Source organism: Pelecanus crispus, chromosome 7, assembly GCF_030463565.1.
Source record: "Pelecanus crispus isolate bPelCri1 chromosome 7, bPelCri1.pri, whole genome shotgun sequence".
NCBI classification, from domain to species: Eukaryota; Metazoa; Chordata; class Aves; order Pelecaniformes; family Pelecanidae; genus Pelecanus; species Pelecanus crispus.
The window spans coordinates 34,461,641-34,482,372 of NC_134649.1; the positions used below are offsets into that span (position 1 = coordinate 34,461,641).

At 55.8% G+C, this 20,732-nt stretch overlaps 2 protein-coding genes across 4 annotated transcripts in view; one reads left to right on the forward strand and one right to left on the reverse strand.

The window, feature by feature from the left end:
• DNAH1 (dynein axonemal heavy chain 1) overlaps positions 1-6,367 on the forward strand; it is a 75,175-nt gene extending 68,808 nt beyond the window's left edge. The window contains exons 68-78 of the mRNA XM_075714661.1: positions 373-531; positions 975-1,106; positions 1,205-1,465; positions 1,900-2,079; positions 2,167-2,343; positions 3,113-3,283; positions 3,477-3,607; positions 4,001-4,145; positions 4,384-4,590; positions 5,026-5,260; positions 5,666-6,367. Coding sequence (XP_075570776.1) covers positions 373-531; positions 975-1,106; positions 1,205-1,465; positions 1,900-2,079; positions 2,167-2,343; positions 3,113-3,283; positions 3,477-3,607; positions 4,001-4,145; positions 4,384-4,590; positions 5,026-5,260; positions 5,666-5,787 — 1,920 coding nt within the window. The 3' untranslated portion in view covers positions 5,788-6,367. The remainder of the gene's footprint in view (positions 1-372; positions 532-974; positions 1,107-1,204; positions 1,466-1,899; positions 2,080-2,166; positions 2,344-3,112; positions 3,284-3,476; positions 3,608-4,000; positions 4,146-4,383; positions 4,591-5,025; positions 5,261-5,665) is intronic.
• Positions 6,368-7,331: 964 nt separating this feature from the next.
• On the reverse strand, positions 7,332-20,632 carry BAP1 (BRCA1 associated deubiquitinase 1). Of its 3 annotated transcripts, none has more exons than XM_075713707.1 (17): positions 20,569-20,632; positions 16,756-16,785; positions 16,601-16,655; positions 15,773-15,905; positions 15,257-15,376; positions 14,684-14,745; positions 14,458-14,600; positions 13,508-13,586; positions 12,626-12,695; positions 12,188-12,305; positions 11,602-11,789; positions 11,124-11,257; positions 9,763-10,235; positions 9,475-9,635; positions 8,626-8,718; positions 8,036-8,108; positions 7,332-7,725 (listed from the first exon to the last, which is right to left on the reverse strand). In XM_075713707.1, the coding sequence occupies exons 1-17, from the start codon at positions 20,603-20,605 to the stop codon at positions 7,592-7,594; spliced, it is 2,103 nt and encodes a 700-aa protein (XP_075569822.1). In that variant the 5' UTR covers positions 20,606-20,632; the 3' UTR covers positions 7,332-7,591. The 3 variants fall into 3 exon arrangements, with proteins under 3 accessions (XP_075569822.1, XP_075569821.1, XP_075569820.1); XM_075713706.1 differs by having other exon boundaries at positions 9,529-9,635; positions 12,626-12,749; XM_075713705.1 differs by having other exon boundaries at positions 12,626-12,749.
• Between the last annotated feature and the right edge of the window lie 100 nt (positions 20,633-20,732).

The window sequence follows — 20,732 nt, forward strand, 5'->3', positions numbered from 1 at the left end:
ACCTCAAGCTTGCTGTAAATGGGCTGTCAGCATTTTCCAATTGCAGTGAGGGTGCTCATGCCTCTCTGCAGCCACAGTGTTCTCACAGCTGGGGAAACACTTATGTCTTAGATGGGGGATATTCTGCCACACTGGGAGGGGCAGATAGTGCAGGCGTATGAGGGAAGAGTTTGAATACAAATGGAAAAGTGGTTACTGCCCTGATCCCAATGCTGCTGGAGGAGAGCTGTGCTGTATTGAACATGTTTCTGGCCTTGGCACCCAAGAGCATGCCGGTGCCTTGGAGAGGAGCTGGAGGCCAGGCAGGGTGAGGAGGTGCTGCCCCTGGTGTCACTATGGCCCCTCCACTCTGACCAACTTTCTGTGTTGCAGACCACTGACCTCTCAGTCATCTTCAGGGAGTCCACTGCCACCACCCCCCTGGTGTTCGTGCTGTCCCCAGGCACTGACCCCGCTGCCGACCTCTACAAGTTTGCTGAAGAAATGAAGTTCTCCCAAAAGCTCTCTGCCATTTCTCTAGGCCAAGGCCAGGTAAGCTGCTGGTGCCCACCTGGGGCGCCACTGTCCTGCTGGCACTCCCAGAGATCTCACCTAGCTCCAAGTAGGTCAAACACCTTTGCAGCACAGTGAAAACACCTTCCTGTCCCAGGGCCCTTACTCACCAACCTTCTGCTAGCTGGAGGAGCCAGTTCAGCTGGGGGGCTGCAGCAGTTCCCCCTATAGTGCCCTCTAACTTCCCAAATCCCTCCCCAGTTCTTCCATTCCTCCACTCTCCCACACAGGTTTGCAAAAGCTGTGAAAGGGCCTTTGCTGTGCCATCAGACAGCAAAGATCCAGTTGAGCCATGGGGACAAAGCCAGGCTGTAGCTCTGGAAAGTGGTCCTTCCACCCAGCAGCTGTCTCCCTGTCCAGCTCAGCAGGACGCAACCCGTGATGGACCAGGGTCTCTGAGCTCTTCTCATCTGCCTCCTCAGGGCCCCCGTGCTGAAGCCATGATGCACAGTGCCATGGAGCAGGGCAACTGGGTCTTCTTCCAGAACTGCCACCTGGCCCCCAGCTGGATGCCTTCACTGGAGAGGCTCATTGAGGGTATTGACCCCATCAAGGTGAGCTGTTTTATTGAGCAGCCTGCCCACTCTGAGGGTGACAGGCAGGAGGCTGCAGCCCTGGGAAGAGCCCAGATCTAGTTCAATCCCATCCACAGGTTCCCCATAAAACCAGAGGGTCAGTGCAGGAGCAGCTGCAGTGGCTGTGCCTGCACCCTCTGAGCACTTGCTGCCTACTGAATTTCCAGGTGCATCAGGACTTTCGCCTCTGGCTCACCAGTCTACCAAGCAACCACTTCCCTGTGTCCATCCTGCAGAATGGCTCCAAGATGACCATCGAGCCCCCCCGCGGGGTCAAGGCCAACCTGCTCAAGTCCTACATTAGTTTCAGTGATGACTTCTTGAATTCTTGCCCCAAGGTAAGACCCAAGTTGTGCTTTGGTTTGCTGTTCCCAGCCTGTGCCTGCTCCGATGTATGCTTTCCACCTGGATGTTGGTCCTCTCCAGGCACAGATCTTCCTCTCCACTAGAGCTCTCGCATGCTAGAGAAGGGCTGGTGGTATTTCTCATAAGCCCACATCTACTTTGTGATGAGCCAATTAGAAGTTTCACTTTGAGAAGCAACAGGATTGCAGAGGCCTGGCGTAAGACACTTGCAGCTCTCTTTAAGCAAGGGAGTGGGCCACAGCCTTCCCCAGCACAGCAGCCTGACTGAGGTTCCCACCTCTCCAGGCTCCAGTTTGCACTGCTGAATCGGCACATCTCCTCTGCCAGGTCCTAGCATTTTCTGACCCCATCCAAGGATGCCTCCTGCCAAGCTGAACACCTCTTCTCCCTGCTCCCCTGCCCACAGGTCACAGAGTTTAAATCCTTGTTGCTGTCACTTTGCTTCTTCCATGGGAACATGCTGGAGAGGAGAAAGTTTGGGCCTCTGGGGTTCAACATCCCCTATGAGTTCACAGATGGAGACCTCCGCATCTGCATCAGTCAGCTACAGATGTTCTTGAGCGAATACACAGACATCCCGTACAAGGTAAGTGCGTGAGCTGGCCACTCCTGTGGAGGGAACAGGCTCATGATGCACGTGCAGGTCGGAAAGCCATGGCGGGGTCCCTCACAGGTTCTGAAGTACACAGCTGGGGAGATCAACTATGGCGGCCGTGTGACTGACGACTGGGACAGGCGCTGCATCATGAGTATTTTGGAAGATTTCTACAAGCCTGAGGTTTTAATTCCTGAGTTTGCCTATTCCGAATCGGGGATCTACAAGCAGATCAGCACCTCTTCTGACCTCGATGTAAGTACTCAAGTAACAAATTGCAGCTTATAGATCCAGAGAGATTGTCGTAGCGCAAAGGGGATCTACTCCCTGAAACCCACTACATGTCCAGTTCCTTGGGGGAATATAGGTTTGTAAGAACCTGGGGATCTTCAGCTGCTTTCAGGAAGCTGCACCTGTTTCAAGTAACAGGAGGAAAATCTGGTCCCTGTGCACAGGAGGTGGTAGCAGCTCTATCACCAGAGTTCCCCAGCTGAAAGCTTTTGTACTCTGAATCATTTTGATACCACATACCTGAAGTACCCCAGGAGCCCTGCAGGAGACACAGCAGGAAGCTCACTGCCAAGCTGCCCATTCTCATAGCATGTGTTTGCTTCTAAACAAATGCAATTTAACTCCCCAGCCAGACCGCAAACCATGGCCATGGCCTCCACTCGGCCACCAAACCTGGCTCAGGGGAGCTGCCACCCCATCAGCCTCCCCAGCAGCCCGAGTCCTGCATCAGCAAGCATTGCTCTGGGCATGTACAAGCTGTCCCTAAGTCAAAGCTGTGAGTTGTGTTTCCTGGCTGTGATGGGATAAAGAGCTGTGTAAAAGTCAGATGAATAAATCTCGAACACCAAGACAAGGAATATCTCCCAAATGAGTCTGTGATCTGCTGGGTTTAGCTTATCCAGCAGCCCTGGCTTAGTCATTTCTTTCGGGCCAGGCCCATAGCAGCGCAAAGGGGCACCACAAATTTATCCCTGTGCTCTTGGCCTGACAGCCTGTGCGGATCCCTTTCCAGGGCTACCTCCAGTACATCAAGAGCCTGCCACTCAATGATAGCCCAGAGCTTTTTGGTTTACACGACAATGCCAACATCACCTTTGCTCAGAATGAGACCTTTGCTCTGCTGGGGGCCATTACGCAGCTGCAACCCAGGACCTTCATGCTGGGAGGCCTCAGCAGGGAAGAGGTGGGTGCCCTGATCCTGCCAGTGCTCTGGCACCCAGTGCCCAGTACAGGCAGCAAGTGCAAACACCAGCTCTCAGCAGGTGCCACCCTGTCTGCTGGATGCCAGCCATGACACTGCCATCTGGGCGTTAGCCCCCCCCTTCTCAGCAGCTCTGGCCAGGAGGATGCTCACCTGCTTGCTGCCTTCCTTCCAGCTCGTGGAGGAGACCTCCAAGGACATCCTGGCAAAGCTGCCTGCCCCCATGAACCTGCAGGAGGTGACCCACAAATACCCGCTGCTCTATGAAGAGTCCATGAACACAGTGCTGGTACAGGAAGTGATCAGGTAAAAACCCCTGTGGGACCAGATCCTGGGCCAGCAACCAGCTGGTCCCTTGGGGAACAGCAGAGATGTGCAGGCCCCTGCTCCCACCCACCTTTGAGGAACCTCACTGCTGAGCACAGCAGTGGGATTGGCAGCCACGCTAACAACTGTGGTGTCCCAGCCAGGACCTTCAGCTGATCCCTGTCCTGTGAGGACTGACCAGTATCTCCATCCACTACCATCAGCAATTCAGGGCTGGCAGGGGGGCAGCTATGAGACCCCATTAAAGAGGAACAAGGCTGGGGGTTACATGGAGGAGCTTCAGTCATACAGAGATCCATACTCTCTCTGGACAGACATGGACAATAAACCGCTGCACTGAGTCTCTCCGCTCCCTCTGCTCTTTCTCTGTAGGTACAACAGGCTCCTGGAGGTGATTGCTCAGACACTGAAGGATTTGCTGAAAGCTCTCAAGGGCCTGGTCATGATGTCCTCTCAGCTGGAGCTGATGGCCATCAGCTTGTACAACAACGCTGTCCCCGAGATGTGGAATGCCAAGGTACGTGCCCCGGACAGCCCAGCTGCCTGCAGGAGCTCGCCCAAACCAGGGGAATGGGTCATCAACCAGCACAGCTGGACTGGGCTGTCTCAGGGGGAGCCGTCTCCTGCCTGGTGCAGCTCGCAGTTGTTTCCAGCCCCACGCTGGATGAATCCCTGGGCTGTGGGCAGCTATCAGCAACTGGGGCACAAGCTCTAGGGTGTCCTTGATTGCATTCAACTCTGTGGGTGCCCCGCAGGCCTACCCGTCACTGAAGCCCTTGGCATCGTGGGTGAACGACTTGGTGCAGCGGATTGAATTCCTGCAGAAATGGATCAGCCATGGGATCCCCTCTGTGTTCTGGATCAGCGGGTTCTTCTTCCCCCAGGCTTTCCTCACCGGGACACTGCAGAACTTCGCCAGGAAGTCTGTCACCTCCATCGACACCATCTCATTTAGCTTCAAGGTCAGTTACTAAGCCAGAGGCTCTGCATTTTTCTGGATTTTTTTGGAATCTGCTGCTAGAACTGCTGCCTTTGTGGCCCTCTAGCCCTGACCTGCACAAGGGGTGAAGCCACTAGCTGCACAGCTGCCCCGTGGACCCCCATCATCCCCTTTGTGCTCGGATACACCCACCCACACTGCCAGACACCTCCACAAGGCAAGCAGAGGCTCCTCCCTCTCCAGACCTGCTCACATCCCCCTCCACAGGCTTTGCCACAGGCTGCCCCACAGCCTCATGGTGTGAGATGCCAGAAAACCCAGCCTAGCCCATCTGAGAGCTGGGGCAGGCTCCCCTGTGGCAGCGCTGACTTAACTGAGAGCAGCTCAAGGGGGTCCTTGGGGCTGAGCCTCCAGGGACAGGCCTTGATCAGGGCCCTGGGCCTGCTCTCCTCTGCAGGTAATGAAGGAGTCGGTGAGCGAGCTCGCTCACCCTCCCAACGAAGGCTGCTACATCCACGGCTTGTTTCTTGAAGGCGCCCGCTGGGACCCCGCTGCGTTTCAGCTAGCAGAGTCGCGCCCCAAGGAGCTTTACACAGAGATGGCCGTCATCTGGCTGCTTCCTGTCCCCAACCGCAAGCCTCCAGCCACTGGCACCTACCTGTGCCCCATCTATAAGACTCTCACTCGTGCAGGTAGATGCCCTAAAGACGTATCTCCAGAAGCAAGGGAGATTGTAGAAGCAGCCAGGAAGGGCAGCCCAGGAGAGGCTGCAGGGGTTCCTCGTGCCACACATGGGCATGGAGAGAGGCACCGTTAGCTGAGCCCAGCCAGGGAGAAAAAGATTTCTCCTGCTGTGGTTGTGGAGACGGAGCAGCCAGGCACCGGCCAGCTGTGCAGCAGTGCCTCTGGCCTGGCTCTCCTCAAGCCCACACCTGAAAATACACAAGCCTGTTTCCCCCAGCCCTGCTCAGCCTGTCACCTAACACAGGGATGGGACAGGGGATCTCACATGGGGCCACTTGGATGGGACTCCCAGGTCACTGTGCAGCAGCCAGGGCTGCAGTACCACCCTCTTGCCTTTGCTTCCCCCATTACAGGCACGCTGTCAACGACGGGCCACTCCACCAACTATGTGATTGCTGTGGAGATCCCTACAGACAAGCCACAGAAGCACTGGATCAAACGGGGCACAGCCTTGATCTGTGCCCTGGACTTCTAGGCAGAAAATCCATCCAGTCTAGGAAACCATCCCAGCTGAGGGCCTGAGACCGGACCTCCACCATCCTGCACAGAGGTAGGCAGCAGGAGCCAAGTGCTGACTGCCAGCAGCTGCTCCCCCTCTCTTCCTGCCCTCAAGTTGTGTCAATAAATTGAGTTTGACTCCACCAGCATCACGTTCACCTGGTGTTGGTGCAATCACAACTACAAGTTTTTAGTACCACAGAAGAGCTGCCAGCAGGGACAATGTGGCCCAGAGCAACCACTCAGTGCTCCCAGCTGCACATGCACCCCTCTCCCTTCCCTCACACACCTCTCCCTTGGCTGGCTGTTACAGGATAGCTTTATTCCTTCAGACAGATCCATTATTTACAGAACTTGATAGTAGACACAGCAAGAGACAGAAGGATTTTCTTCCCTTCAACAAATACGGAAAGAACAGTTTCATTCCATGGTCAAGATCTGTACAAATTTGCACATTTGCAAAATTCAGTCCTCTCCTGTGGCAGCTCCCCCTGGCCCAGCTATGCCTCAGGATATCTCTGGAGAGAGGTGCTGACCTCTGGTTTCAGAGATGTCTGCTGGGGACAGGCAGGTGATGACCATGTGCAGGACGGCTGGCAGGAGGTGGCAGGTGAGCGGCAGGCCAGACCCGCATGCTGCAGTAGGAAAGAGGCCGCTGCCCGCACCAGCAAGCTCTGGGTTAGCAGCCAGCGAGCGGCTTTGGGCTCCCTCCACTGCCTCTGCCTGCCACTGCAGTCCCCATCTCACCTTGAGCATTACAGCAACCAGTCACCTCTCCCCACGCTGAAAGACTTGGCCAGGGGCACCAAGTGACTCCACACCCAGCATCCACCCTGGTGCCGTGCCCAGCAGCACTGAGGCCACCCCATGAACTTGGTCTGTTCATAATTCACGGGGTTTCTCTGGGGACTGGGCCTGGAGCAACACCGCGTGACCCACAAGCACTGCCAGGGCCACAGAGCTGCTCCCCAGGAAAGCAGCTGTGGCAGCAGAGCCACGCGCCGCCCCCCAGCACCACCACAGAGGGTTGGGCGCAAGGCCCAGCTCAGGGATGAGCCCACCCATCCTCACCTGGCAGCAGAGCTGCCAAGGCCCACCAGGCAGCCTGCCTGCGCTGGCAGGGGGTGCTGCCATCCCCAGAGCAGTGAGGGCAGGGCAAGGCAGGACTGCCCGGCCACGCGTCGGCCAGCTCTGGGAGCTGGGCAGCGAGCCGGGGGTGGATGCAGAACGGGCTCGGGAGCCGCCTCGCTCAGCACTGGCCAAAGCATGGGTCAGAACCAAAAATAAATTTGGGGAAGGGAGAGAAAGGGATAGAAAACACAGACACAAATGTCCTGGGGAAGAGCAGAGCTGAAGGCCTGGACGCAGGAGGACACAAGCCACAGCCAGCTGCGGCCAGCACAGTCTTGCGTCGGCATTGCCGGTATTCCCACAACGCCAGACCTGCCATGAGCCGGGTGGGCTCTGCCCCTCCTACCGCAGTCCTCAGCCACAGTGCCAAGACACAGGCCCACGGCTGCTGTGGCACGGTCAGGCAGCTGGGCACTCCGGCTTGCCTTCTGCTGCAGCTGCAGGGACTCCCCTCAAGACAACACGTTTCCACCTTTCACAACGCGGGCTGAGAGGAAAACCCGATTTCTCTTTGTCCCCAGGCTCCACCTCGGGGCCAAGGGCTTGTCACTGTGGTCCCTCTTCCTAGGGCAAAGGGTAACATAGATCCAACTGCCACTGCCCAAAGCCACAAAGCCCAGCTGCTGCTTCTCACAGTCCTGACTCCCAGGCTACTGACGCTTGGCTTTATATGGGCGGGAGCGTTTCCGGCGGTCCGGCTTCCTCTGCTTGTGCAGACGGCCGATGCTGACTCCCTGCCGCCTGCGGACCGAGATGTTCTGCTCCACGAGGCTTGCCAGCATGCCTGCAGGGGGAGAGGCAGACAGACATGCCCCACGCTGGAGTGCTGGTATTGCCCATGCCAGAGTGCAGCCCTCCCTCTCTCGCCCAAAACCCATCAGTGGGCTCCTCCTGGGACTGTAAAATCAGAAGGACACAGAGCGGAGACATGGCTCCCCAGACTGTGCGCTACCCCATGCCCCGGGTCTGGCAGAAGCAGAGATCAGGGCAGGGTGAGCTTCCCAGGCTCCCAGGTGCTGCTCTGCCACCATGCAGCTCCCCCAGCTGAATCTGAGCCCCACGCTCCATCCCCTCAGCTGCACAGCACGGCTCACCTTCCTGGGCCAGCATGGAGATGAAGGTACAGATGAACTCGTCATAGTTGTGGGTTCTCCTCTGGTCATCGATCTGCAAAGAGATGACAAATCCACAAACAGGTGGCAGAGAGAAAGGGGAGTTCAAGGCTAACAGGGCAAAGAACCAGTATGCCTGGCCCATCCCACAGGCCAAGAAGACCAGAGCGGGAAGGGACCCAGCTCTCAGCCCAGCTCAGGCCAGAGCACAACTGGGATGGTCTTCCACAAAGGGCAGCTGGGAAGAGGCAAGGGTGGGCAGGGAAGGAGTCCTGCCAGGCCTGAGGGCAGAGACTCCCCACTTCCTCCTGTCAGTGCTGATGTTCAGTTGTGGCCCAGCTGCAGTATTCCACCATCCTCCTCAAGCTCATTAGTGCTGCCCAGGGGATTCGGTCTGTCCTGGCAGGAGCTCTGTCCCATAGGGCTGTTTGGTAATGGGAAAGGGACCCCAAATGCTCCCCATGGCTGTTCTCAGCTGAAACACCCTCCCTCCACTTTGACATAAAGACACCGCAGACAGAAGCTTTCAGGGAGCTAAATCAGCAATGCAAACAAGCCATCAACAAACATACCTTGAATTTCTTCCTCTTCTCCACCTCTTCCTTCAGGCAGGCCTCGTAGTTCGCAATCTCTGCCTCCACGCACTTCAGTAGTGCCAGCAGCTCCTGCCAGGATCAAGCAGAGCAAACATGAGTGCACAGACACTTGCCACAGCCCAGGAGCCAGCAGGGTGAGCTGGTGGGTGCTCCTCTCTGTGCTGGGAAAAGGAGGATTCATCAAAGCAAAAAACACTTGCCCGGGGGCAAGGGAGAAGAACAGTTTGTTGTAGGGAATTTCTGAGTCAGAGGGTGATCAATCAGCCAGCACTATGGCCAGCCCCAGAGGAGTTGGGTTCTGCCCAAGCCTGGCCCAGCCCCATGTACCTAGTTCTCTGGGACAGAGGGAAGGGTTGCGTGCATGCCTGAGAAACACCCCAGGGCCTGGTTCTTCTCAATAACAAAATTTGAAGACTTCCCTTTTGAGTACAAGTTTCTAGCCAGCTCTCCTCCAGGGAACCCCAGTTCGCTTATGCCGCCCGGGCCTGCTCCTGTCTCTGGCTGGAGCGCAGAGACAGGCAGTAAAGTTATCAGCAGGATGGGATTTGGGGTCGCGGGGTCCCACCAGCCCCTGGCCCAAAGGAGAGCACAGCACGCCAAACGTCTCAGCTGTAGGAGACAGCGGCTCTGCCCACTGTCAAGGCAAGTGTCCCCGAGATGACGCAAGGCACAAAACCTGCACTGCCCTGTGCCTCGAGGGATGGCTGCGGCGACACGCGAGCGGGACAGCGTGCACATGCGGTTCGGTCACTGCCAGCGCTGCTGCGTCTCTGGGTGAGCGCAGGGAGCTCCACGTTCCCAGGGCTGTCGCAGCACAAAACTCACCTTGGGAGAATACTTTTCCCCCCCAGGGTGATCACTGGTCCTGCCAAGTCCCACCTTCTCTTTGCTGTCACTGGCCTCACTGCCCTCCTTCTCGTCCAGTTTGATTGCGACCGGGGCCTCTTCACCGGGTTTGATGGAAGGGGGGGAGCTCTTCCCCCCATCTGCACCCAGGGGAAGGAAGTGTTAGGAGCCATCGCAAAGGACCGGTATCCACTCCAGAAGTCAAAGGACACTGTCCCATCACCGCAGGGGAGATGCCACCCCCCCCAAAACCTAGCAGTCACCCACCTGCAACAGCCAGCGGGCAGAACACGCCATCCTCCGTGAGGTGCAGCAGCCCGGTGCTGATAACAGGCCCCAGGTCCCTGACGGCCCGGTTGTAGCGCATGCAGTCAACGCGCAGCAGGCCGTCCTCCTCGCCAAAGAGCACCTTGGAGATGTGGGAGGTGACAGGGCTGGAGGGGCGGGTGGGGTTGGCCGAGCGGATGGGAGAGCGCAGCGGGGAGTTGAAGGCGCTGCCAATCTCGGAGGCAGTGTCCGTGCTCTCATTGCTCGGGGTGGGAGAGGGCTGGGAGTGGGTGACCACCGCCACGGCGGCGCCTCCGCCGCTCGTCTTGATGGACAGAGGAATGGAAAGGTCCTTTTGAGATTCCTTCAGCTTCTCAGCCAGGACGTTGATGGTGTTGGGCTGGAGGACGGAGAGCTGGCCATCCACAGCCCCTGTCACGTGCTCTTGCTTTACCTGCCCTTTCCTTTTGTACCTGCCCAGGAACACAGCAGGGAAGGTGAGTAGCTGATGGAAGGAGGTGGGGGCCCAGCGCAGGCACTGCCAGCTCCACAATCACTCCAGGCTGTCTGCTGGGATGAAGCAAGGCCTGAAACATTTCTAGGTCGCCCCCACCGCCACCAGCACCCCACCTCACTGAATCGCTCAGCTACAGGTACTCTTAGACAGCTGGGGTACCTTCCAAAAGGGTGCTGCGTACCCCTGCTTTTCTTCCAGAAGCCCCAAGAGCAGCCTCACTGTGACCCCACCTTCCTGACCTTCACAGCAGCCTGAGCATGCCAACACTGTCACCAGGGGCTGATTTGGCAGTCGGCACTGGGGAACTGAGGTTCATTTTGGAGAAATGAAGCCCCCCAGACAGGGCACACCACGTTTCCTTGACCACCAGGCTCCCTTCAATGCAGCGCAGCCAGCCTCTGCCCTCCAACCACACAATACAGCGATTTATCAGCTACCAGGTGACCTTCTGCAGGTCAGGCTCCACCACCCACGCAGCCACCAGTGGCACTAGAAAAGCCCTAGCAAGAGGGAGCTATGGAGGAGCCCCCCAGAGCTGGGCTATCCCATTTATTTGGGAACATTTGGAAAAGGAGGGAAAGCAGAGAAGCCCCAAAGTTTGCTGCCGATACACAGTTACTCACGGCAACCAAAATTCAGGGTTGATTGCGAGGAGCTACAGAAGGGCTTCACAAAATCCAGCAAGTGAACAGTAAAATAGCAGGCCAAGAGAACAGCCCTAATTGCACACACAGGCACGGGTTCTAACACAGCTAACAGCGCTCGGGAACGACATCTGGAAGTCACCGCTGGTGGTTCTGCAAATGTCTGCTCCCTGCCCCTCGCCCTCAGATCAAGCTGTCACCTGATGGCTGAGTTGGTGTTACGAACTTCCTCCTCTTCATCATCATCGTAGTCATCCTCATCGTCCGAGTACTGCTGGTGCTGTCGGACTGGGACCCGGCTGCGACCCACTCCTGCCGCAAGGTCTTCCTCCTCCTGCAAAACACCATTGCTGATGGCCTGCCAGCAGCGGGGCAAGGAGGAAGAGCCCAGTGGACACATCCTCGGTCCAGCTGAGCACCAGGGTTTGCTCCTTCCAAGAGGAGACAGGGAACTACTCCCTGTGCTTGCTCAGTTGACGCACATTAATGCTAACCTCTTTTGCCAGGTCAGTCTTTACCCTCTCACCTTCCAGCCTGGGTTAGTGCAAGGGTAGGCAGGCTGCAAGGCAGGGGAAGGGCTTAGACTGGCTGACAGCCATAGTCCCATGGAGGTGAAGGACTGGAATTGAAAAGTTCGGCTCAAGTCAGGCATGCTGCTGGCCTGGAGCTCCAGCCTACCTGCATGGGGGATTTGGCGTAGTTGTGATTATCCAGGAAGGCTGGCAACCTCTGCACAATGGGGTTGGGGTTTGCTGGAGGCACCCCGTTGATACTGCTCACTGACGTCTTTGCTACCAGTTTGGATTTGTTGGGTGGGCTCTGCGTGGCTGCAGGGTGGCCCTGGCTGGTGTGCTCATCAGTGCCATCTGCCATACAAACACAGCATAGCCTTTCATGACCAGCACCATCACATTTTACTCAATGTCCTCTGCCACCCCTTGCCCACCCCGTGTAGCAGAAGAGCTCTTACGCTCCACTAGACCATCATACCCACTTCCCATTCCACCTCCAGCTGTCACAAGTGTCCCCAAGCTTAAGCCCTCCCATTTTCAAGCTCCACATCCCTCCAACACTTCCCACAGGCACAGAGGTATCTACCACACCCCAGCACAGTGTGCACAGAGCTGGGCTTTGAGAAAAGAAAGTGAAGCTGATCATAAAACTCCCTCAAGATCCAGGTCAGCCAGCCATCATCACCAGCCTGTGCTCGCTCCACAGCAGGCCAGGCTGGCTGGCTGGCAACACCACTGGTACAGGCGTCTACCTGGGTGGGTGCTCTCTGGAGTCACAGTCTTGCTGATGGCTGGCTTTGCCTCTTCCAGAGTCTGAGACTCCTGAGACTTCTGGGTCTGGATCAGCTCAGGCTGAGTTACTCGGATAAGCTTGAAGGCAAATGACAGACAGAAACTGAGTGCTAGACCACAGTGACCCAAACCATATTCCTCCTGTTCAAGCACTCCAGAAGGAGAACTTGTGAGAGTGAGCCAACCTCCGAGCACCCATGTACACACCACAGATAACCAGCCTCGCTGCTTGGCCTTTTGCTGCTCACCTGGGAGGTTATCTCCTCTTCCCAGAAGACATTTCCCAAGGCCAAAAAACCCCATAAAATCCAGGGCCTTTACAGCACAGGGTGATGCCCTGACAGCTGAGCCTATTCGCACCCCGGGCTTGCACTCTCTCAGGGCTTGGGCTGTCCTACCTGCTGCAAGGCCTCCAGCACAGTCTGGCGGTTCATCTTCAGGATGTGCAGTTTGGACTCGTACTTCATCCTCCTATCAGGAACCACCGCCATCAGGTTGAAGCGGATGTCGTGGTACGGCTCCCTGCAGGAAGGGACAGCAGACATCAGCTGCGAGCTGGCGGTGGAAAGCCCGTCTCCCAGCAAGGCGGGGTGAGCAGGCTGCCAGCCATACCCCACACACCTCCTGCGGGTTCCTTCCAGGCAGCGCCTCCCCTGCCCTGGCATTTAACACCAACACACGGGAGGCTTTTCCCCCAAAACCAAGCCAACACTGGCTGAAGAAACAGAGCAAGGTTACTTCAGCCACAACGTGAAACATCCTTCAGAGAGTCACAGGTTGGTTGAGGTGGGAAGGGACCTGTGGAGGTCATCTGCTCTAATGCCCTGCTCCAGCAAGGTCACCCACGGCTGGCTGCCCAGGACCATATCCAGATGGCTTTTGAGTATCTCCAAGGATGGAGACTCCACAACCTCTCTGAGCAACCTGTGCCAGTCAGTGCTCACTCACCCTCATGCCCAAGGATCCAAGAGGCGAGCTCAGGACCAGAAGCACCATTCCTTCTCCTACGGACTCAAGCTAACAGGGACCTAATCTGGCCACTCTTACCTGCATGGCCATTTGCAGGGACTCTGCATCGCACAGAGAGTGTGGCTTCTCTGCGTGCTCTGAAGGCAGGCAAATTGCAGGCAAGAGAAGGCAAGGAGGCAGTACACCTGCACCCTTCCCAAGCAACATTCTCCACCCCCACTTCCACAACTTGTCGCACAGAGACCACAGTAGAAATAATCTAGGGAAAAATGGTGAGGGGACAGTGCCTGCACCACGGCCTGGGACCTTACCCTGCAGTAGCCAGGCCAATGCGCTCCATGATTACTCTCCTGGCTTTGTCCGTCCATTCCTCGTCATCAGCCCATGGCCCTGTGATAAGGAGACAGAGCTGGACTTAGGAAAGCAGGCCCAGGTTCCTGCTTCAGACTCACAGAGTGGATCCTGCCATCCCCACGACAGGCAATCTCATGGCTCCCTTTACATACCAGGGAGCAAGTCAAGAAGGGGCCCAGGAGGCAGAAGGACCACGCTGTCAACCCATACATGGAACCCCCTGCCCCTGCCTTCCAAATGGAAAATATGAGTTATCTGCAAGGCAGAAAGGTGAGTTTTGAACCCTGCAGACCACAAGCAATTCAGAGGCTCCAGGCTCACAAAGTCCAAGGAAATCCCAGCCCCTGCTGGAATCCATCTGCTGCCGGATCTGGTGTCATGCTTAAGAAACCCAAGTACACGAAGTGGGTACCTTACCAAAGGGCCTGACAGAAGCAAAGTCCTAGCAGGGATAAATAAGTGTCTGAAAGACAGAACTAGTGGTCAAGTTGTAAAAGAAGGGAATAACCTGAACAGCCTGCCAGGATCTGCGTTGGGACCTTGTGCCTCAACACACACTGGTTATTTGGCACAAGGAGAGGGTAAGGAGGACACAAATCCTGCTTGCGATACCGAGTTATTTCAGGGCTGCAGAAGGACCTCACGACCCTGAGCAACTGGGGATGAAAATGGCAAGGCTGGAAAAAACAATGCAATGCATTTAGAAATGATTGCCTTCTAGACACAGTCCCCAATGCATAGGCTCCAAAATGAGCTATCAAAACTCAGGACAAAACTGTGAGCCACTGGAACGATTCTCCACAAACATTAGCTAATGCTTAGTGGCAGTGAAAAGTAATACATACATTTGGACATACCAGGGTGTCTATGCGACTGTGTCAACAAGTAGGGACAGGCAGGCTCTTACCGTGGTCAATGGGATAGACCTTCAGCCCATCCAGCTCAAACAGCCGTCCCTTGATGGGGACATAACTGACAAAATGAAAAGCCTCCATGGTTCGCACAGCGCTGATACCGTTCTGCTTTTCTGGCAAGTGCCGTGGCTCCGGCCTGCAAGGGGAAGAAAGGCGAGAGGTCAGTGGAGAGTCTGCCTCCTCCAGCGAAAGTGAGCTGCGAGACACCCTGTCACTCACCTGGCATGGCTGTTATGGGCCTTGGCCAGCTCTGGGGCGTTGCCGATGGCATAGCCTTTACTCTGCAGCAAAGAGCAAGAGAGGAAAACAATTGAGAAGTGACAGGAAACAAACAAAATGCTTCACCCACCGGCTCCCCACTCCCTCCCTCGATCCATACACAGGACTGGGAGAGCAACTTTCAGGCACATCCTCTGCTCTGCTGAGTTACAGGTAAAACCCAAGATGAAAAGAATACACAATTTCTGCTAAAGAAATTACAGTCAGAGAGAAACACAGACTTCAAGATAGGTCTGAAGGTAGGAGAGAGGACTTTTGATCACAGACCTAGAGAGTGCTATTCCCTGGGCTAGGGAACACAACAGAAGGCTCAGAGCTGTGCCCAGTGTAAGGGGAGCGAGGCTCTGAGCAAGGCAAGGTAGGAAGGCGAGAGAGATGAGGCAATACTGACGCAGCGTACAGCCACGAAGGGCTGGAAAGGAGCCAGCTCACTAGAGCATCATCCTGCGAGGGGAGCGAGAGGCAGATTCACATGCGCCACCCGCACACAGCCCTGCACACCTCTGCCCCTACCTCAGGGCTGAATCCTTTGGTGAAATCCTTCATGCGGCTCAGCGTGGGGCCCAGGTCAACATTGTTGCAGTTCAGGAGGACGCTCAGCAGGGCATGGGTGGCACAGGAATTGGGGATCAGCTGGAGGGTGACACAAGGACCATCTTAACCAGCAGGAACAAGGCAACCCTTCAACAACCCCTCAAAGTCGACAATAATCAATTGAAAAGTACTGACGCAAGAACCACTTGTGAGAGCAGCGACTTGACCTCGGCTCTCAAAGGAAGGAAGGAGGTCAGTCTCATTTAGCGAGCCACACCATGCTCCCGTGAGCATCTGCTCACAGCGCAGGCCGCAGACAGGCTCACAGCCCTCACTGGATTCTCTCCAACCTGGAGCTCAGGGCAGAGGCTCCCAGGAAAGAGGAGCTGCCCTCAGGACCAGCAAGAGCAGCGCAGCCTCTCAGTACCACGTTGCTTCCCTGAGGCGTCACACGAGACACCACCCCACCCCTCTTTCCCCTCGCCTCCAGGCTACCTGGTGAGCAAAGAACATGTTATTAACGATGTCATCGTCGATCACCGATGTCTCATCCACCAGGGTAGAGACCTTCCGGCGTGATCTGCGCTCCTCAATCCACTTGAACAGGAAGATGAACCCATACACAGGGCTGTGGAGAGAAGGCAGCAGCTGCACCATTTTGGATGGACCACACCAGTGTGGCTGCTCTGCCCAGCACCAGAAACCTTCTGTTTCAAACCGCAGGCAGAGCAAAGACAGGGAGGGAAAGCAGAACCACCAGCCTCATCTTTCTGGAAGTGACCATCCCTGTTACCCAGGACACTCTTCCACTGATGCTCCAGGCTCAGGCAACAATCAAGCTTGAAAACTTTGGGGTTTAACAGGTCTTAAGGGGCTCAAGACAGAGAAACAGGAGGTGAAATCCACCTCCAGACACTGACTGACCTGCAGAATAGTGTCTGACCACCAAATGACCCCTCCTTTTATACATACGTTGTCTTCATTTTCAAGAGGATATCAGACAATGGCTTTTAAGAAAGAGACAGTCTCAGAGCCATTTTAGAACACTGAGACAGGGAGAAACCCCACACTGCAAGCATGCTGGCTTGGCACTGCACCTCTCCATGAGGAAAGGGAGATGAATCCCCAGAAGCATGTACCCCACCCGCCCCACAAAGTCTTTCTTAAGGCATGAGATCACCCATCTACCCCATACCTGATGATGCGCTCCTGGTTCATCACTTACAACACTGACCAACGAGCTCACACAGGCCCTTCTGGCGATGAGTTCCTGGGCCCGCACTTCTGCTTAACAGAACTCAAACTTTCACACCTGTGACTTACCCTTGGCATTTGCTCTGCAGATCATAAATCTCTTCAACCTGTACTCCCTTGACCCCTGTAAACAAAGGGCAGAAGCTGGTGTAAAGCCCACCAAAAAGGACTAGGGGTAATGTCAAGCATGAAAATGACTTCCCAAGAGGGCTTCTTGTACTCACCAAAATCTTCAACCAGGAGTGTGAAGAGACCTGAAAAGGAACAAACCCAAATGGTTACTTCTGGCTGAAAAGAGGAGAAAGGAAACCTGCTGCTGCCGGCCCCCGAAGGTCCCGTGTGGTCCCAGGCCAAGGTGCAGCCAGAAAAACTGCAGCAGAGCAGCACCAGGATCACACTGACTCCCCAGCAGCAGAGCTGTTGAGCCCTGGCTCACTACGGAGGTGGTCTGGCTCCCTTCTTCACCTCAGTCCCCATTCATCTTCCTCTTCCTCGAGAGGACCTGAACCAACCCTCTCCTGCTGGAGCCAGATGAAGCTGGACCCACCTTCAGCATCCTGAACCACTGCAGATGACCTGCCAAGAAGTAAATCCCCACCACGAACAGCAGCAGGGGGCACCTAAATGACACACGCTCTTCTAAGTGAAGGGAAACATGGCTGAATAGACCACAAGATATTTTTAAAAAAGATCATTTGTCTTCTTGTTAGCAAAAGACAGACAGTGAAGGGAAAGCCAGCTCAGAGCAACAGGGCTGCAGGGGAATCCGAGGGCCGAAAGGCTCATCTTCAGCCCAATTTTCAGGCAGTCCCCCCCCCTCCGGAGTTAGCGAGCTCGAGACTGGAATAATAAATCTGCTTCTTTTGCTCCCATATAAAGGCTGCTGAAAGCCTGGGAGGAAGTCCAAGGAATATCAATAAGAAGGATTCAATCCCAAGAAACATCCCTGTAAGCAAAGGATTTAAGGAACCTGATATAAGTGGCTCAGTCAAGAAGGGAAGAGCCTAAGGGGCTTCCACACCAAAGTTAAAATGACTAAAACAGGGAGGAAACTTCTGGGAGCAAAAAGCTGTCATTAATTTAGCAGAAAGCATGGTATTTCTTACAAAATTGGCAATGGGAAGAAACATGCTATGGAAATAACATGCTTTGAACCAGTGACAGCCTCCTCGCCATGCAACACCGTTACACCAAACCCCAGCACCTTTCTGACAGAGATGTTTTTGCTCAAAATACTTGACACTGTGGAAGGCTGTGTCACACAGGTGACATCTACAGAGACTTCAGGCAGCGCCGCACCTCACTGCCTTCTTTGCAGCAACCTGCTTAGGGCAAGCAGTCCTTGCAGACCATAAGGGTCTTCAGATGCTCATTACAGACATGGTTCTTGTTCCCTCTTTAGATGGCATCTGTTAAGGAAGTGGGTAGAGTCTCTCAACTGTAAACGCTTCCACAAAAGTCAAAAGCCTCATTCACTCTCCAATTTCAAGTTACAGTCTACTGATTACAGCAAAACACATGCGACGCGAGACACGAACCGTATCACAAGCTCTGCCTCGCAGCCAGCAAAGATTTGCATCAGAGCAAAGCCTTGCAAATACAAACAACTGTAAATGCCAAAAGCAGCACTGCTCCCGCAGGTACCACCACAAGAAGACCAAGCAGGACCCCCAAGCTTGCTGTGGCTCAGCCCGGAGCGCTCCCACGTCTCCGCAACAGGTCCTCTCCAGGACCATGTGTCAGACTGGCAGGGCTGCACTGAAGGAGATGGGAGGAAAACACACGATGCCTGACTTCCCATCTGATCAACATCACCAGGGAGTCAGAGAGAGGATGAAGCCAAACTTTTCCAAGTGCACCGTGAAAGGACAAGAAGTGATGGGAACAAACTGTAGCAAGAGAAATTCTGACTACACATCCAGAAAAAAGCAATTCTTTGCAACCAGCGTGGTCAGCCCTGGGACCAGGGCACAGAAATCTCCTTCTTGGGCATATTCAAACTCAACCAGACAAGGCCATGAGCGCTTGAACTACCTTTGAAATTAGCTCTGCTTTGGGCCAAAGACTTCTAGGGGTCCCTTCCAACTGCAGTTTTTCTCCAGTTCATTTCAGTATTTTGTACTACCTCAGCATCCATGAAAGGCATAGTCCTGCTGCTGCCATCACTCCTGGAACACGCAAAACCCTCATCCCAAACTATTTGGGTTGGCTGGAGGAAAGCATTCTGGTGTCCACAAGCACACGCAACGCTACGCCAGCAGCCTGGAAGTTCCCAAGGCTCCCCTCTCCGCCCAGCAGCCACGGCAGACAGTCCAAATCTGGATCTACTGACCCTTCCTGACCAGTAAAGACTGAGAGCTTTCAGTCTCAAGCCCCGTGGTGAGGGCCAGGCAGCTTATAGGATGTGCTGAAGGTCAAGAGCAGCGCGTGGTCATTCCTAACCGCTGTCCCAGCTCCCACCTCTGCTTCCAAACCTCCACACACCCAAAGGAGTGCAGCTGTGGCATGTTGCATGCCCGCCTCTGCAGCAGTATTAGGGCAGGAATTCAGCCCAGACAGATTATCTTCCAAGGAAACAACCTTCCCTCCCAAGTGTGAGAATCCAAACCAAGTCCTGTCTTCAGCACCATCGTGATGAAGAAGAAGGGGGAGGATTAGAATGATTTTGGGAATTCCCAAGTACCGGTAAAGAGAGGATAAAGAGCAGGAAAAGCTGGGCTGACTGGGAGACCGATGGCAGACAGAATCCTTCCCTGAGTGTAGCAAGACTAGTATAATGCCAGGGGTCCAATGTTCTCACCCACAGCCTCAGAAATACACGACCACACCCTAAACACCAGCTCTCAGCCTCCCAGAGGACAACCCCAAATCGCACTGTGGCAACTCAGACACGTTAAAACAATGCTGAGCCAATGCCCCAGCCAAAGCTGGCTTTGGCCCTCAAATCCTAACCCGCAAAATAAACTCCAGGACTCCACCACAGAAACCACCTTCTCCAACACAGCGGGAAGGGAACACCCATGACCATCCTGCTCCTGGCTGCTCAGGCACCATACCGGGCTCTTCAGCACCCTTCCTGGGCTACCTGGCAGGGAGAGGGTTTGATCCACCCGCTCAGCAGCAAAGCGACGACAGGATCTCACACACACGGGACAGAGATGCCACCCTCACGGGCTCCCGAGTGATACAGGTTGTCCTCAATTGCCTGCAAAGCTCTGGGGCAATTACCAGTCAGAGATGGTTCTGTAGTAAGGGGCATCCCATATGCATGCCTCTCCCTGTGTTTCAGTGATATTTCGGGGTGTATTTGCAAATGACAGGAATGCTTCATGCTACACTTTCATGGCATTTCAGATGTTTTCCACAGAGACCCCTAGGTTTATCAGATCGCACACACACAAAGGTGTCTGGGTCACCTCAGGCCCCAGGTACAAGTGCTACCAGAGGCCAGGACCCACTCTGAGCCCTCACAATGCTTCCGCAGCCCTATTCACCTCATCCCTGCCCCCATCCCACACCCGCACCCCTACATGCAGCCACCTGACACCCCCTCTTCTGTCTGCCCTACACCCTCATAACCTTTCCTTAAGTCCTCCATAAACCCCCCTGGGCTATGTCCCATACACCGTGACCCCACACAGCCCCACTTCCCCCAGGACCTACATTACTCCTGCCCCACCCAGCCTTACACCCTCACCTGCCCTCCCAACCCTCTGCCCGCGCCGCGGGCACCCCCTCGGCCCCCTCAGGGATTCTCCCTCCCCAGGCCCTCCTCTCCCCGCGCCCCCTCCCCAGCCCTCGCTCCCGCCCCACGCACTCCCACAACCTCTGTCCCCCTGCACCCCCACTCTCGGACTGCACCCCGTAACCCTGCCTACACACCCCAAGCCCCCCCCAAACTTCACCTATACACCCCCGCCCCCGGCCTGTGCCTCAGAGCCCCCAGGCCCCACCCCCGGCCTGTCCCTCAGAGCCCCCCCGCCGCCTCTCCCAGGCCCAGGCCCGCCCCCCGCCCCGGCGCCGTCCCCGCCGCTCACCGGGGTCGCTCTCCAGCTCCAGCCAGCCCTTATTCATCTTCCCGCGGGCCGGGCCGCGCCGCCATGTCCGGCCCCGCCACCCGCCCCGACTCCGGGCCCCGCCGCCGCCGCCGCCGCCGCCGCCACCGTCGCCGCCGTCGTCGCCCGCCCCTGCGCGTCATCGC

Coding starts and splice junctions, on each gene's coding strand:
- BAP1 (XM_075713705.1), bottom strand. CDS start 20,605: ATGAATAAGGGCTGGCTGGAGCTGGAGAGCGACCCCG. Junction 16,786..20,568: donor GGAGCTGGAGAGCGACCCCG/GTGAGCGGCGGG, acceptor GTTCCTTTTCAG/GTCTCTTCACACTCCTGGTT. Junction 7,726..8,035: donor CTCCATGCTGGCCCAGGAAG/GTGAGCCGTGCT, acceptor CTCCCCCTGCAG/GCATGCTGGCAAGCCTCGTG.